This window comes from Trichogramma pretiosum, unplaced genomic scaffold, assembly GCF_000599845.2.
Source record: "Trichogramma pretiosum strain Unisexual culture from Peru unplaced genomic scaffold, Tpre_2.0 scaffold32, whole genome shotgun sequence".
Taxonomy (NCBI): domain Eukaryota; kingdom Metazoa; phylum Arthropoda; class Insecta; order Hymenoptera; family Trichogrammatidae; genus Trichogramma; species Trichogramma pretiosum.
In genome coordinates, this window is record NW_019641641.1 from 770,563 (window position 1) to 787,804 (window position 17,242).

The 17,242-nt window shown below is 36.0% G+C and overlaps 3 protein-coding genes across 3 annotated transcripts; 1 reads left to right on the forward strand and 2 right to left on the reverse strand.

Annotated features, from left to right (window-relative positions):
• The first annotated feature begins 1,394 nt into the window (after window positions 1-1,394).
• LOC106652371 lies at window positions 1,395-1,928 on the forward strand. Its single transcript, XM_014371299.1, has 2 exons — window positions 1,395-1,529; window positions 1,623-1,928. The coding sequence occupies exons 1-2, from the start codon at window positions 1,464-1,466 to the stop codon at window positions 1,926-1,928; spliced, it is 372 nt and encodes a 123-aa protein (XP_014226785.1). The 5' UTR covers window positions 1,395-1,463.
• A 109-nt stretch (window positions 1,929-2,037) lies between these two features.
• Window positions 2,038-7,856, reverse strand: LOC106652454 (epidermal retinol dehydrogenase 2-like). The gene is made up of 7 exons (XM_014371423.2): window positions 7,569-7,856; window positions 4,381-4,575; window positions 3,146-3,544; window positions 2,706-2,820; window positions 2,542-2,626; window positions 2,375-2,485; window positions 2,038-2,304 (listed from the first exon to the last, which is right to left on the reverse strand). The coding sequence occupies exons 1-7, from the start codon at window positions 7,596-7,598 to the stop codon at window positions 2,253-2,255; spliced, it is 987 nt and encodes a 328-aa protein (XP_014226909.1). The 5' UTR covers window positions 7,599-7,856; the 3' UTR covers window positions 2,038-2,252.
• Window positions 7,857-9,087: 1,231 nt separating this feature from the next.
• On the reverse strand, window positions 9,088-11,543 carry LOC106652372 (17-beta-hydroxysteroid dehydrogenase 13-like). Its single transcript, XM_014371301.2, has 8 exons — window positions 11,000-11,543; window positions 10,530-10,711; window positions 10,211-10,348; window positions 9,908-10,108; window positions 9,683-9,812; window positions 9,460-9,577; window positions 9,258-9,383; window positions 9,088-9,174 (listed from the first exon to the last, which is right to left on the reverse strand). Exons 1-8 carry the CDS (start codon window positions 11,541-11,543, stop codon window positions 9,111-9,113), a joined length of 1,503 nt encoding a protein of 500 aa, XP_014226787.2. The 3' UTR covers window positions 9,088-9,110.
• Window positions 11,544-17,242: the final 5,699 nt, after the last annotated feature.

Here is a 17,242-nt window from a genome sequence, read left to right on the forward strand (position 1 = left end):
AAAAGTATTTTACAAAGAATTTTGAATTTTCTTTGAAGATTTCTTTGCCACAAGACTTAACTAGTTATTTTTCATTTAAACAACTCATAAACTGTTCTACTCATAAATCTGATAACACACAGATTTCATCGACTTTATTTCATAAATAAAATTGGTTTTACAAGTAAAATATTTATTTTAAATTTGTAAAAAATAAATTTTAACTTTCATACGGAAGTATACTTTGTAAGTATGTTCTGCTCTTTTGTTTACATTTTTTTAAATTGCGATATTCTGGTGAAAAGCAAATTAATTTTAAACAAATCTTTTCTTTATTTCAACCCTCTGTTATTATCATCCCCGTGCGCCAATCTTATGTAAATCGTATGAATTATTAGTATACTAGGTATTTATATTTTTTTATTGGTCCTGGGAGGGAGCTGGCTTGCGAAAATTGGGTTCGTTTATAATTCAAGGGGCCTTAAATTAATTTTCTATGGAAATAGTGATCTGTTAGAAATCCTGATGCCAGCAATTTAAGAGTTAAACATTTCATGAAGTAGGCTAAATTGCAAATAACATATCGATAATTCAAATTTATTTTAGTCTTACTCAATGGAAATACTTTTGTATCGAAATAAATATATTTTTACACCTTTTTGAAACATAAAACCAATCGATTTCAACACCTAATGCATCAGTCTTCGTACGCACATAACTCGACCATTGTGATTCATTTGTTAAGTCTAAAGAAGTAAGGTTAACAAATTTCAATTGAACTTACAAAATGTTTGTCTCTATTTTTAACAAGTAGTGAGTTTATATTAAAAGATAGTTTTTTGATTATTTTATTGATTGTCTGCAAACGCACTATTCATCATCATCAATCATTTGGCTACAACTGCATTCATGTGTTGAGGCGTAAATAATTTTACTGAGATCGTTGCTCTGGCCATGTTTTTGGTGCTACGATTTTTACAACGCTACTTTGGATTTTAACAGTTGGTTCCTTTCAATCGTTCAATTTCACATACGTATAAAATTGACTAATATCGCTCAACAATGCGTGGCGATCGCGTCGATGCACAGATTCAGGAAGTCAACGTAAGAAAGTGAGGCAGCTAAGTTTACCGGGCGAGCAAAAAGGTTGCCAGAATGCAGGCGGTAGCTGTAACTGCTCGAGCACGTCGGTAGTCCGCGAGGAGCGCCCAAGAAGGCTTACACCGCAAGCGTCTTTGGGTGCTCAGTCACAGTGTCGTAAAACGTGCGGGACCTGTAAACGGGCGGGTAAAACTTCGTCGCGCCAAAAGCTCGTGCCGGATGAAAGTGAGTACAAAGCGATTACTTGTCCAGTTTCTTGCCAATGCCACTTGACTCTCGATGAAAACTAAAACGTTTGTCGCTCACATAAAGGTACAGGTCGGCTTTTCAAAACTGCAGATCGAGAATTCCGTGTGCATGAAATTTACGGCGATGGAAATTGCATGTTTCGAGCTGTTAGCTTTATTTTATGGGGCAATGAAAACCGTCACAAACACCTGCGATCGATGGTTGGTAGAACGAAACTTATTTTCTATTTTTCTCTCCACTTGTATATCTACTTCCATGACACTTAATACGTCTTACATATACCTCTACCAAAGGTCGTAAATCACATAAGATCGGCGTGGCCCGAAGTAAAGTCGTTCGTTCTCGCGGAATGGAACATTACCAGGGCGGATCGCTACGTCGAGTTCATGGGCAACGAGGGCACCTTCGCCAGCGAGCTGGAGTGCATAGTCGCGGCCAAACTCAATCAGCTGAATCTGGCCATTTACCGGAGAATAGGGCCCAACGCGCAGCTTCAGCGAATCCTTTACAGTCACTTTAGCTCGCGGGTCAAAACTGGCAACTTGCTCTTCAGCGGTCGCAACGATTATGGACACTACGACGTCCTTTTGCCCATATAGAGAAAATGTATACCGAAATTTTAGGAAAACTCCATTTTTTCAGAGAATAAGATAGTGAGCTTTTTATAAAAAATATTGGTAACTTTTTTTATATTTTTCTAAGAAAATTTTTGTCAGAGACATTTTTACATTGTATATACTCGATAGTTTAGTACAAAAAATATTATAAAACAAATTGTGATAAAAACAACATTTGTAGTTTAAATCCATAATAGATTGCACCGGTTTGATTTTAAATGATGTGATGATTAATACGTGCAATACGTTATTTGTAAAACAGCGTACTGAGCTTTCGATGTTTTATGAAATTGAAGAAGAAGAAAATCACGCTTCAAGCCACTTCGTTATTAACGTGATGCCACCGTACAGTCTGCAACTATTGAAAGAATCAATTGTATTATATGCAACGAAAAGCTTTTTTTCAGCTAAAACCAAGATTGAATTACCTCACGACGTACAACAAGTTTGACAGTTTACCCATAGAGATGGAAGATGAATCTCTTTGTACTGCTTGTACTATTTCTTTGGCAATATCACTCTCGCTTTGTTTGAGTAAGCTGCAAGAAAACATTAATGATATCTCTGAATTGACACATACAATAATGGATCTTACCTTGGTTCAGCTTTAGGTGCAACAGTCATAAAAGTCAGTCCATTGTTTCGTCCAGTGAATTGTTCGCCCAAACATCCCATTAAACCTAAAAATGTTAACGTCAAATTATAACTTCAAAAGGAATTAAAATGATCTGTATAAAATTAAAACAACAAAACTCGAACCTGCAAGAGCTGCTTTTGATCCTTCGTATGCGTCATTGATAGAAGCTGTGGGAGTGATTCCAATGACTCTTGCTTTCTCTTGCAGCAGCATAGATGGTAAAAACGCTAAAACTGTCTGTTGAAGAAAAAACAACACAATAGTCATTAATATTGATTCATTAAGACGTTAGTTTATTGTTCCGCTTGTTCCACTATCTCCTTCGAAAAATATTCATGGGCTATTAAGATAAGACCCTTAAGTTATTTATCGAGTTAGCGGCTAAGAATAGGAACGATGTAGAATAAAAAAAATAGAAAGAAATAGAATAAAACGTGTTTTCGACTTTACGGAAAATTTTTTAAATATTTTAGGTCAAAATTGACCACAATAATAAATTATAAATTCGTTCGTGTAAAAATATAATTTATTCATTTTATGGAAACAGCTGCAATATACCAACCCAATAGTGGCTCATTAAAGTATTGCTAACTGCATCGAAAATTTCTCGCTCGGATCTCTCCGCGCACGTGACCAAAGTGTCCAGGTATCCGACCTCATCTCTGACTCTCTTAGCCAATTCCTGGATCTGTTGACGATCGCACAGATTGCAGGCGTACGCAAGGCTGCGACATCTCATCGACGTCGATCTTTCATCTTCGTGGTGCTGCTGCTCTTGATCGTCGGCGGTCTGTTTGCGACACGACGCACCCGTGGACTCGACTCTGGGATATCGTTGGCATAGTCGCGAGGCCGTTTTCTCGACTTCCTGAGCATTTTCGTCGACGCAAATGACCAGGCAGCCATTTCGGGCAAACTCCTCGGCGAGGGAGTTGCCGATCTTCGACGTTGCCCCGGCCACCTTGATTGAGCACACATCAGAATTTGTACATATTATCGTGTTCCTTTTATTTGTTATTGAGTGAGTAGGGTAGCTATATAGGTCTTGATACAGTGCGGACCTGCTCTGGTAGAAATGCAATATTTTTTGACCGACAGTGTAACGCCTTGTCTCATGAAAAATGGCCATTTAGTTTGCTATGAATGGCTATTAAATGGCCATTTTTTATAAGAAAAAGCGTTACACTATCGGTCAAAAAATGTTGCATTTCTACCAGGGTGATACACTGCGTAGCTGTCATACCACAGGCATGGTATAGTGCGGACCTATCACAGTCAAACTTACCATAGTCGATTCACCACCCTCCCCTTCAGCGTAACCCTTCTCTTCATACCCTTCACGAAGCTGGGTTGAAAAAACAAATTGAAAAGTTTGAGTTCAATATCTGGCTATTTGAGATACGAGGGAGGGTTGAGCTCTGCGAGCTTCTGCAAAGCTCTCTCTCAGGAGCCCCTGCGGGGCTCGTCAACCCTTCGGAGCCTCTGCGAGGTTCCATATCAAACCCCTGTGCTCAATCATCAGACCTCCACACGATGTCAGCTTTTCCATTTTTTTTTAACTCTGTGCGGAGGGTGTGAGGGGGAGGGTGGATCGACTATGGTAAGTTCGACTGTGACAGGTCTGCACTGTACCACTGTACCATGTCCGCGCTAGCTAGCCTGTGCCAGGTCCTGTATAGCTACCCTATTCCAGTAAATGTGTTATGTATTGTATTGTATAGAGTATAATGTATTTCATATTAGATTATGAGCTTGGAATCATGAATGAAGATGATTCGCCGTTAAAAAGCAATGTACCAATACTACGTCACCGGTTAGATCCCTCGGTGGCTTAGGTAATAACGTTTTGACGAAACTTAATAGTAGTAGACATGCGGATATCCCGAGGCCAAGAAGAAACTCGAAGCTTAGGAAAAACCAAGTTACCGAAGATGAGCTTTTGATTATTTCACTTGACAATATTGATTCTTCTCTCATAGTCAGCATGGATTTCTGTAAGAGAACAATTTTATTGGATCGATTTGAAAATCACTTGCATATTTTGATATTAATTCTGAGCAAAAAAAACAGTGTGATAAAATTATTGCAGATAGAGAAAAAGTTGATCCATTTGATTTTGTTGAAATAAAACAAACAGAAAATATGGGCAGAGGACAATATGCCAAAACTGATTTTAAACCAGGAGATTTAGTGCTAGTGGAAAAATCTTGCCTCATTATGTCACATTTTTTCAATCAATATATATTTTGCTTTCACTGTTTAGCAAATGCATGTAATGGAATCCAATGCGAAATATGTCATTATTATATATTTTGTTCTTTAAAATGTAAAAATTAATTCAATTCATCTGGTATTCATTGTCATCTTTTACAGACGAAACAAAAAATTAAAAATCTGTTGAAAAAATTTAATTATTCAATAAACTAATGAACCCAACTCATAATCTACTAACGCATCGAAATATTATTTCAATCAACCATACAGTTAAAACATTGATTTTTATCGCAAAATATACATCTTTTTTCTCGGAACAGTTCAAAGATGTGCAATACGATGATTTTTCAAAGATTGAAGATTTTATTTTTATCGGATTTTTACTTTTGAGGTTGACAAAAATTAGTGCTGTTAATAGTCATGAGAGAATGAACAAAAGGGTTTCAAATTTAGTTTTTTTTAAATTTGATAAATTAATCTAAATCAATAGAATTTAACTATCGTGAAAATCTAATGTTTTATAAGTAGTCATACGTGCATTTATCAATTGTAAATATACTTTCAAATCAAATCGTTGCATTTTTATTTTTGCACCCGTTAGTGAAACGAAGAAAATAATTGCTTTTATTCCTTTTTTTGGGTGTCAAGAAAATTATACAGGGCGATCAATTCATCGACAATAAATACTTTTCCGATTATTTTAAACAAGTCATATGCTTGTTATATCACTACTGTTAATCAGCATGGTCATAATTTTTAATGAGAGTCAATCAAGAATTTAAAAAATATAATCGAATAAATTCTTTTGTCTACTACCAAATAATTAATACAAAATAGTTTAATATTTATGAAAAAAGAATAATTAGATCAAATTTCTATTATGATAATCCAAATCAATAAAAACATAAATGATGTGATTTACTGGTGAAAAATTAATTCTATTTGGTACACTTCAATACTTGTATTTTTTGTTATATAATGTATTGCCTCATAATCCGTTAACTCAATTGGGGTTTGCATAACTGAACGATATTATCTGAATTTAGGAATAGAATCATTTTATGCAGTCGAAAGTTGATATTCTAGTTTTTTAGAGCTCCTAGATATCAATTGAAAAAGTAGAAAATTTTAAAATAATTATTGATTCATAAATAATAACAATTTTTAAAGGAATCATTAAAAACTACAGGTATGTTTATAAATTATCTCCACTTTTGGTGCATTAAAGTATGGAAAGTATTGTTTAGTTTTTTAAAGTATAGATAAAGTAAAAGGCAATATAAACCTGTTATACGAAGCTACCCAAGGCATTGTTATTACTCATAAAGAAATGTTATTTAGTGATTTTAATGCATTGGTCGGGTTTTAGAAAATACTGGAATCGTGACGGTGCTTTGATGAACATTTTAGAATAAATTTTATTGTTATTCACGATTCTTTTATTATCTTATCAATAAAACAAAGCTAAGCCTAAATCCTTGTAGGTGACCAATCCAATAAAGTTGGTACGAGTTGTCGAAATTATTGCTGGTCATAACATTTCCAACGCTTTCGTTTACTTTCATTATCAAATAATCTATTCAAACTAAACTTTTTAAATACTGGTGATAGGCCAAACGCGGGCAAGCATACATGAAATAGCACTTTCATTCGACAATGTGTATTAACTTTCGCAATGCATGCGCTGTCCAGGTACGTTTTCCGGGGCTTATTATTGATAACCGCTGTAGTGATTCTTTATGTTTTTGCCATGTGACGTAAGCTTCGCGTGTAAGAGCACGTAATGTTTAATGATAGAGTAGTGCGACTGACGGCCAATTCGGGGTGTCCGTGAAATTTTTTTCGATGCAATATGTTTGTATCGTAAAATTTTTAGATCTTCCGTATAAAATAGAGCTCATTAGCCATTTTTAATAATTTGTTTTTAATTATATTATTTCAATGCTTATCAAATAACAAATGTGAATGATTTAGTTCAACGAACACTGGTTATTATACATTTTTATTAAAATAAATTATTGAGGTAACTCATTTCAAATTGAAATAAAGCTATAATATTTTTTCTCCGACACCTTTTATTTTCCCAAAAAATGTAGCAAGTATACTCGATGAATATTTAAAGATGGAAAAGTTTCAATATCTCAATAAAAAGAATTTTGAATGTGCATAAATTCCTAAAGTTTTATTGATATTCACTTTGACTCAAATTGAAATTGTATCAATACAAGCGGTTCATTGATTAACGATTGTATACTCCACTTTCCCGCTTATTAACGCTCACTTGTTACATTGGTATAGAACATTGTAATTAACTTAACATTTAATTGCAGTGGATGCCATAACTGCACTTCAAACAAATTTCTCGTGGTTTCTACCAAATATTTTTCTGAAGAGTCACAGTAGAGAATTGAAAATAACTAATACGTTTTTGGAAAAATGTGGCATAATAATTGAAGAGAACGTATTTATAGTTTTACATACTTAAATAAAATTTAACATCCAAGAATAAGGGAGAATAGATAAAAATTTTAAAGACTACATTGTTCGCGGTCAACAAAGCAAGAAAATGAAGCTTGAAAACTATTTTTTACGTCAATAATGTGGTAATGTTTACTGTGTAAAGTGAAAAGAGCAAATATAAAAAAAATTTCCTATCTTGAACTTAGCAATAAGAGAAAAAGTAGTTTCAATATTTTTTTGAAAATTGTATTTTCAAGCATTTGTTGCTGTTGCGAGCATTTAAATTCGAATTACTCACTAAATTCTCATACCTCAATCATTTTGTAATCTACATGTGTCATGACAAATCGTAATGCGAAGTCTAGTCTCCTTCACTTTTAAAAGTAAAAAAACAAATCCTTCTGTCACTGGGGCACAACTTTTCGAAACATGAACTCTGTTTTATTTTTGCACCAGTCGAATCCTTCAATTATGGCATTTTCACTCTCATCTTGATCATGAAACAGTGTAAACAAAAAATGATAATCAAACGTCGAGGCAAGCCATGCTCGACCACGCGCGCTCAGACCCACTGACAAACGATTGGACTCGACTCTGTGCCGCGATTCGACTGCGACATGTGCTCACTCCCATCGGCAAGTGTATATAGGTATATAGGTGTGCAGCCGTCGTGACTTTATGCTTCGCGCTTGTCGGACGTTTGAATCGTGTACATAATGCATCTCGGCGGTGAGTAAAGAACGAGATATGACGAGGTATTTTTAGTGTCTTTTTTTTTCACACTGCGTTAATTTGGTGAGGATTTTTTACAAAGTACAAATATTACGACCAAAAGAGTTGGTAACGATAAAATGAGGTTTGATTGCTTGTCAACTTCATTTGCATAGTTTGTAACGCGAAATATTTATGAAGATTTTCAACTATTCTTTCGAAGTGGGAAGTTCAATAATAATACCTGAGTTATGCTCGTTGAGTTTGAATTTTTATGCACTCACTCACTTCGAGCTAAAATTATTAATTGATCCGGTTTCTTGATAAGTCGCTAGGAAAATAAATGTTCGGTCACTAGGACAGATTTTTGAAAAATGCATCGCTCGCGATTTAGGCCTGATTATAATTAACTGTCGAAAAATTTGTTTGGCATTATCCAATTGCCATATCTCATTTACGGTGTGTACGTGCATATGCGCGTGCAGCCGAATTTATTCTGACCGCAAATAATTTACAACGCTGGGTGCATACGCATTGCTCAACGCAAATAACCGGTCGCGCGTACACCGTAATAGGCTTTCTAAAAAAATCATCTATCAAAATTGTTCTTTTCCGGGATGATTGCATCCAATCACACGCATTTCATAGCATTTGAATATGTAAATCTTGTTTAAAGTTACCATCAAGTAAGCAACTCTTGATTCATCAATGACAAAACCCCGTTTCTAATTGCCTATGAAGTTTTTAATTTACAATATTCATATTATATCTGATGTAATAAATGCATTGATCAAGATTTTGGTAATAATTTCAACTTTTTTCAACCTTATTCGTACGTAATCGTTGGGAAATAACTTTCTTCGGTGGTAAAATACTATTAATAAATTTATTAAAATAATCTAAATTTATAAAAATTCATATAAGTATAAATATCCAATAGTTTTATCAGATAGAAATGATTGTATATAACATACGATGCATAATAGCTAAAAACATAATGAAAACAAAAATACTTCTTACGAAACACGATGATGCGATGCATGATGCACATTATAAAAACAATTTCTGATAAGTCATCGTCCTTATGAAGATGGTGAATATTCTAAAGTCGATCCACAACAAACTTCCTTTACTGAGTCTAATTATTGTCGTTCGTTTCTCGTTATGAAATCTTTCATTATTGTTACTGTTTTTTTGGGTAATATTCTAAAAGGAAAAAAATTGAATTATGCTTCCATAACAAGTTTGCCACTGGAATTTTGTGATAAATCACATTTTTAATTACGAACTTGTCAATTGAAGTGAAATACATAAGAGATCGAGGTATCGTGCATTCTTCGTAATTCCTCTGTATTGCTCTGATAATTTCTTTTGCAGCGCACTCCGGTGATACGATTCCGAACACGAATGGAAATCTTAATTTTTCAACGAAATCAATCAATTATTTTAGTCAAAAACATGCGGGCAATCAAATCATAACTCGTAAATTACCTGAACGAATTCTGTGCCGAAAGCTTAGCGTTCACGCAGAATGGATATACGTTCGTAAATTGAATCATCGACCGGTGTCCCGTCAATCTTAACTCCTCGGATAGGGCCTCGATCAAACCTAAAATTATCGTTACCTATCTAGAAATTATGACTCATTATACATGAATCTTGATGCACATTTTTTTACGAAAAAAAAAAAATATATATACAAAACAAGAACGACCTCTGGCAGCAAACTTGGACGAGCAGAAAGGCACTCGATCAGCCAAGCCGTATAGCCCACACACGCCACTGACCGAGACAATGTGTCCTTTTTTGTTGAGCAGCATCGATGGTAAAACCGATTGGATGGTCTGCGGCGCGAAACGACAAACGAAGATAAATTCGATTTCGGTTCAGGACGAGAAGGCAGAAGTCGCGTTGAAAAATTTAGCGCATAGATCATCACCCAGAATTGCGACATAACGTTGACGTCGAAAATCTTCCGTATGTCCTTGTCGTCGTGCTCGAGCAGCGCTCGGCGCGCACCGCCGCCGACTTCGGCCGTGTTAATGAGTATGCTCACGTCTCCGATGCCGGCTTTTCTCATCATGCGGATGGCTTCCAGTATGTCCGATCGTTTCGATACGTCCACAGCGAATCCGTACACCTGCGAGTACATATACCGTCAATTATCACGTTTATTTTGATGTAAATTTATTGTAATATTGACCGATTTGTAAGAGATGTAATGGAGTAAAGCTATACGTACCTCTCCACCGTTCTTCGATATTAAGTTCATGGTGGAGCGATTAGCGTCGACGTCGGTGTCCCAGCAGATGACAATGCAACCCAGAGGTGCCAATTGCAGAGCTAGTTCGCGTCCCACGCCATGACCTGCTTTGGTGATCTACAAAATTTTTTTAAATTCATATCATATGGTAGGCATGGCATCATCTATGAACTTATAATTGTAGTCAATCGTGTTACAAGAAACTCAGTTTTTGATCCAGTTAAAAAATTTCCTTTCTAACGACAGGAGCTATCATCTAGGATTATTCGCGTTAAAATAATGAAAATTATGATAATACCAAAACAGTTTCTCCGAGCAAGCTCTTTTTCGAAGGTGGCACGAGTAGTCTCAATACAGCGAGAAGAATTGACATCGATACTTTGGCCGATAACATGAAATATTCGCAAGCGATTCGAGGTATCGGAGTCACCCTGCTAAACAGACGCTTGACTTTATTGCTCTCATGAGCTGTCCTCATTGCTTCAAACATTTATGTTGAAACTTTGTATATTATATTTTCAATGTACCGATTTGTTGATATTATTACTATGCACGCACGTGTTAAATAAACTTTTAAGGTTAGCAGTGTACATGTGCTCCAATAAGAAATTTGACGATCGTCAATTGTTCTCAGGATCGACATCGAATCGAGTCATGTTCACATTCCGAATATTCATAATTCCTAATATTTATCATTCTGAAATGTGAACATGACTCGTGTATTCGATTCGGCTGTATTAATGAAAATTTTTTTAATTTCAGGCTCACTTTCTTCAGTCGCATTAGATTTCCTTTTACTCGCTGAATTGCCTACAATTTTTGATGCAGATGAATTTTCGTTCTTAGCCTCATTGGAAATCAATTTCACAGGTTTTTTAATAAAAAATGGTGTTTTTTTCGAGGTGCTTCTTTCATCAACGTTTAAATTTTTTCCTCGAGTCGTGGTAAACTCTTCTGGCTGCAAAGTTTCCGTGAAATTTTCGTGCACGCACGTCACTGCATCGAAACTGTTTTCATCGACAAAAAATTCTTTTAAAATTTCAGCGCTAACAATCTCGTCTTCTGCAACGAGCAGTGCTGAAGCAGCAGCAGTGTCGTCGAGCACCTGACGTTCCTTCTGAGCACTGGTCGACGGTACTGGACAGCTCCTCATCTCATTTTCTGCGGTGAGCATCTCTCGACTTCGAGAGCTCGCTTTTGATGCAGCTGCATGAGTTAGGCTTTGAAAAATCTTATTTTTGTTGTGCATTGATATGTCGATGTAGCCTTGCGCAACAAAATCCGACTTCCAACCTCCCATTTGTTTTACCATCACCAGTCCCGCGCCGGAATCCGATAAAAGTGTAGCAGCAGTTCGTCGAAAAAAATGGCCTGTGTATAATTTTGGATTATTTAAATTCAAAAACAGAGCTATTGTTTCCGGAATTCCTCCTATTTTGTTTTTGCCCATAGGTTGTCGTGTGCATTTTCCGTTGTTGTAATTAATAAAAAATCTCTCACTGAAGTTTCCTGGCGGTCTCAATGAGATGTATTGTTTGATTTTGACGTAGAAAATGGCTCTCCGATGATAAACTCACGATCCAGATATGTTTTTGTATCTTTGATACTTATGTTGAATCGATGTACATCACTCATGTCTAAAACATCTTGAGGTGACAATTTTATAATTTCATCACATTGAAGTGCCCCTCAAATGCCAAATATAAGAACGCACTGAAATTATTATAAATTACAAATTAGATGAAAAGTAAAATTATTGGGCTAAAATTTAAAATATATGTACTACCTTTGAAGACAAATTAACGTGGTCTGGTGCTGGGTCGATAAAATTTTGAATTTCTGCCCATTTTAGCACAGCAGACTTTTTAGGTTTATAGCCGTTTGAATACTTTTTCAATTGAGCTTTCAAACTCAGAAATGTCGTAATATCTATTCTTTCATTACAATTCAAAGTTGTTCTGAGCATCGACCATATATTCCAGAGTGTGGGTGGCTTTAATTTAGAATTCAATTCCTTGAAATAAACCACCAGATTTTTTTCATGCGATGCCGATATACAATTTTTGTTCTGAAAACGCCACTTTTTATAATTTTCGTACACTAGTTGATACCGATCTTTTGATTTTTCTGGCAAAGTCTCTCTCGCAATTATTAATCCGGCTTCATCATCGAAGTTCCTAATGACTTCTTCTTTACTTTCTGATTCATCAAAAGATGATACATTGCTCTGATTCATGATATTTTTACTCAATCTACGCACGTTAACTAAATAAACTTAATATTTCAGTTACGGTTGATAAGGAGAGTTTACTTTCACGCTGTGAAGCTGTTAGGGAGCAAAAGTGTTACTTTCGTCCCCGGACTCGAAGACGAAAGAACGTTTTTGTGCTACTCCAACCTAAAGTAACATTTTACTCCCGTTGAGCTGAGCTGAAAACTAAAATGTTACTTTTCATGCTACCCCAGCCGAAACTAACCTTTTTCGTCCCGGCGGCCAAAACGAAAAAGTTAATTTCTGCTGGGGGATTCATGAAAAATAGTATACGCACCTATGAAGCGAAAAAGAAAGCCTCAGAGCACATGTTTATCGGCCTCGGCTTCGCCTCGGATGATAAATTACACGTGCTCTGAGACTTTTCAGTTTTTCACTCCCTAGGTGCAAAACATACTATTTCAATTTTTCAATGATTAAATTAAGTTGTAAATGTTAAATCATATGATGAACCGAATTTTTTTTTGAAATTAAATCGTAGGTGAAGCTACAAGAGATTAAAGTAGTTATGACAGTCAGAGTCATTGAATTCAGTCACGATTGGAAAGTCTAAATCCAGCATAGTGGGGGTCACTCGTGCATACGAAAATTCGAGGAATTAATACCAATATAGCACATGACTTGGCATAAGCAACGCCCCTACTTCGCTAGACTGACACTTTTTACCGAATTCGATGACCCCTAATTCAGTTGGTCGGTAGGAGAAGCATAAGAGAAAGTAGAAATAATACAGAGACACTGCAACTAGGCTGCTTCTATACGTAACTCGACGCATCAATCGTCGAATTGGTTTTTTTTTTATAAATGGGGAACTCAAAAGAAAACTCGATGTAGTCGAGTTTTTTCGAGTAATAGCAAACCCATAAACTAAAATTCTGAATCTGACCCATATATATTTTATACTTCAAATGATCGTGTGCTTATCACTAAGAAAATTGGAACTCACTTTTTTAAAAGTATTTATTTGAATTATTATAAAAAGTCTACAGAAATTTAATGAAAAAAGACAAAAAATGAATACAAAAAATGTTTAACGTCATCACGAATTCTTTCCTGCAGCTGCCAAGCAAATATTGCATAAATCTTCGTTCGATAGTTGTTCGATGATCATCTCACAACAGAGAACCGGCAGTCGGTCGTGTATCAGTTCCATGAAAGGATCCAGAGCCCAGCTCCGGAAAAATCCTCTCGATAGTTTCTCGCACAGATTTAATGCACTTATTTCCTGATACTTATCCCACTGAAAACTCAAATGGGACGAGCAAGCAAATTTCCAGTAGTCCTCGTATGTGAATAATTTCGCCGCTTCTTCGGGTTGTAGTCGCACAATTTCATTGAGCGGCAGACTCGGACTTCCCCTTATTTCTCTTCCAGTTTTGTACATCCTCTTCTCGTCATCTAGATAGCTTTGTACATGCGATATGCCCGGACAGATCCTGATATATTTTGCGAAATCTGTGAAGCCCTTATCATCGTACCAAAATTGATGAAGATCTGCTAAATTCTCGAACAATTTGTACTCGACAAAACATTTCATGATCGTCAAGGCGTCACTTCGCTTCAATTGATATCCTTTATTCTCAATTCGTTCGACAACGGCCAACGCGCCGGACGCTATTCTCAATCTGCAATTGAACGTAATTGAAGATGGCCTCGATTTAGATATTTTGGTGGCAAAATAATCACTTGGAAAAACGAATCTACATAGATCGGCGCCACGTTCAAAGAGAATATCAATGCAATCTGGATAGAGATTCGCCACGGCCAACTGTAGTGGTGTCCGGCCCAACTTGTCCACCACGTCGACTTGCACCGGCTGATTCACTTCGTCGCACATTTTGAAAAATATCTCCACCAAACCGGTGTCATAATAATCGCGTCTCATGTAAAATAGGTGCAAAGGTGTCGATCCCTCGTCGTTGGCCAGATTCGGATTGGCGCCTCTTCTCAGCAGCATTTGAGTAACATAAACGCTGTTGTTGAGCACTGCTAAATGCAATGGTGTATTGCCGAACTTGTCACGAGCATCGATCGGCAACGGCAGATTCAATTCGTCACTGATTTCGAATAATATTTTCGGCACTTCAGGAACTCTTTTAAACCGGGAAGTGTATTTCTTGCTAATAATGTGCAAAGCAGTCAATCCCTCCTTGTTAGCCAAATTAAGATCAGCACCATTTCTCAGCAGTGGTTCGACCGACTCGTCGTGATCGAACAACGTCTCGTCGCCCGACAGAACCAAATGTAGTGGCGAATCTCCTGTTTCTAGCCAGAGGCAATTAGGATCTTGGCCGAGCTCGAGAAATTTCTTGACGTCATCGAAATAGCCATTCATACAGGCCACGTGGAAATGCGACAGTCCAGATTCGTCGGTGTAATTGACGTCGTATCGGTTGTATATATCAAAAAGATCATTACAGCTGAATTGATTCTTTTTAGCCGCAATATGTACTGGTGTTGTGCGACGCGACGATGGCTTGCCGTCTCCATCGAGCTCGGGCTCGTCCTTATAGCCGGTGATACACAGGAAGTAAATGAAATCTTCGAATTCTACCTCATGCTCAAAGTTGATGCAATCAATGGCAAGACGCTCGACGTCTTCGGAACTTAAAACGTTTTGGACATTTGGAAGTAGTGGGATTTGTCTGAAACATTGTTTGATTAAAGGATTAACTTGATAGATAAATTTGCGTCTTTCATCTACGAGCTCCCAGTTGGTATTTTTTTTTAAACTCTTCAATGTCTCTAAAATTTTTTGTCCATCGAAACCTGCAGTGGATCCGTCTTCGAATGTGTCCATCGTTCAACTCGCTTAAACACAATTCACAATCACTTGTAACTTGAAATGTATCTTATTCTTTTTTTAAGAGAATCACTTGCTACATCTCCTGATGTTCACGCTGCCGCGTCGTAACCTGTACTGATCTTTTACATGCACTACGATCTGTATAGAGAATTAAAAACTCGTATGTGAAACTACAAGAGATCAAAGTAACTATGTACAATTACAGTCATATTGAATTCGGTAATGATTAGAAAACGAAAATCTTGCGTAGCGAAGGCCGTTCGCGCTTATGACAATGCTATAATGTCAGTAGCAGATGGCTAAGCGTATTGTCCATCATAATTTGTCCTAATTTATTCATAAAAATCAATACATTTTTTTCACGAAAATCACTTGCTACGGTCGATGCGATCACACGCGGATAGCATGTTGAAGAAAATGTAAAAAAGTGTAAAAAAATGTGATTTTATGCTGCGTTTTTTAATGCACTGGCTGTCCGAAATCGCTAGTGATTTTACATTTTTTTACATTATATTACATTTTACAATTGAGTATGATGGTTTTAGTTACTACTTTTACTTTTTCTTAAACGATTTTTTTTCCGTCAGGGATGTTGATATATTTTTCAATCTTCTAATACTGAGAGGTTTCGATTTGTAAAAGAAAAAAATCATAAATCTTAAATTTTATGAAAATAGCAGGTTGAACAAAAATTTTACAAAATATTTGAAGTTTTTATTTACAAGGAATCTTTATTTTCTATGGTATTTTTTCTTTTTCTTAAATGTATTGCTTTCTTTGGAATGAGTATAAATTTGAACAGATTTTATCACAGTATACTAATGTAAGACTGAATTGTACATAAAATAAAATTACATAAAATTAAAATTAAATGTTATAAAATTACAATAAATTAAATGTCAATTGATACATATGCAAAAATTTAATATGTTCAATCATAAATTATATCTAAAAAAATTCTGTTGTAATCATGTGATCACTTGTTTTTGGCTGACATATTTTTGAAGTCAAACTTTTTCTTGGCTTGGCGTTTTTCGTTGACGCTTTAAGCAAGAAGTATAGTTGTAAGAACTGGAAACTCAGACACAAGTTTAAATACTAATTTCTCACCTAACGTTTTAATCGTCTCTTTTGATAGATTAGATGCGTTTGCAATTTCTTGTAGGTGGTTTGCACGATTAAGATGTATGCTAGCCAGCCAAATCATTGTAGTTGCCACGGTGTTCGGCTCATTGCTGAATACTACATTTTTTCCAATTAAGGTTGTGTCAATTTGCTTCGCGCAGTTGATCAATTCTAGATCGAAGTTTAGTTTCCTACTGATTCTATTAATAAAACTTTCTGTACTAGGAATTCGTACTCTCTGTTCAAGTACATGTCAATGGATATTCCGCTATCCTGGAGCCTAACGCTAAGCACACGGCTGCGAGAGTTGATTTGTTTACTTTTTTCAATGACGCATTATTTTTTACGTTAGTAAAAATTGTCTTAGCGTGTTCAACTCCTGCACTGGATTCTTGGAGTTTAATTCCCAGATTTTCGATATGTTCAAGCTCACTTTGAGCCATGTTTTAAATTCACTGTCAATGATTTTCGATATTTGTGGAGACTGTTTCGTATTTGAATTACTCGATTGGCGAATGACAATAACGTCTACGACGATATATTGTATAAAAAAGCCAGAGAATGACCAAGACACCGTTCAATATTATACGAATAAAATAAAACAATCAAATTTTTCATAACCAGTCTCACGTAAATTTGGGAATATTCCAATAAACTTGGGACAGAGGTTGTCGATCTCGAACGAGGGTTTACTTTACGACTTTCAGCGTTGCGTAGCTTTTGTTGCTTTTATATAGCCCAATGTATCATTATGTCAAAAGAAATATGTACAGCATGCCTTCGTATATAGGTTCTATAATTATGCAGT

Bases quoted from the DNA above. Each gene is read 5' to 3' on its own strand.
- LOC106652371 (XM_014371299.1), top strand. From the start codon at position 1,464: ATGTTTCGAGCTGTTAGCTTTATTTTATGGGGCAATGAAAACCGTCAC. The intron at 1,530-1,622 runs GTTGGTAGAACG...CCTCTACCAAAG, and splicing joins ACAAACACCTGCGATCGATG to GTCGTAAATCACATAAGATC.
- LOC106652372 (XM_014371301.2), bottom strand. From the start codon at position 11,543: ATGGTAAAACAAATGGGAGGTTGGAAGTCGGATTTTGTTGCGCAAGGC. The intron at 10,712-10,999 runs GTGAGCCTGAAA...AAATGTTTGAAG, and splicing joins ATCTAATGCGACTGAAGAAA to CAATGAGGACAGCTCATGAG. The intron at 9,578-9,682 runs GTCGTTCTTGTT...CGATAATTTTAG, and splicing joins GTCCAAGTTTGCTGCCAGAG to GTTTGATCGAGGCCCTATCC.
- LOC106652454 (XM_014371423.2), bottom strand. From the start codon at position 7,598: ATGACACATGTAGATTACAAAATGATTGAG. The intron at 3,545-4,380 runs GTACATTGCTTT...TGCTCAATCAAG, and splicing joins TAACCGGTGACGTAGTATTG to GTGGCCGGGGCAACGTCGAA. The intron at 2,821-3,145 runs GTTGGTATATTG...TTTCTTCAACAG, and splicing joins CTTTAATGAGCCACTATTGG to ACAGTTTTAGCGTTTTTACC.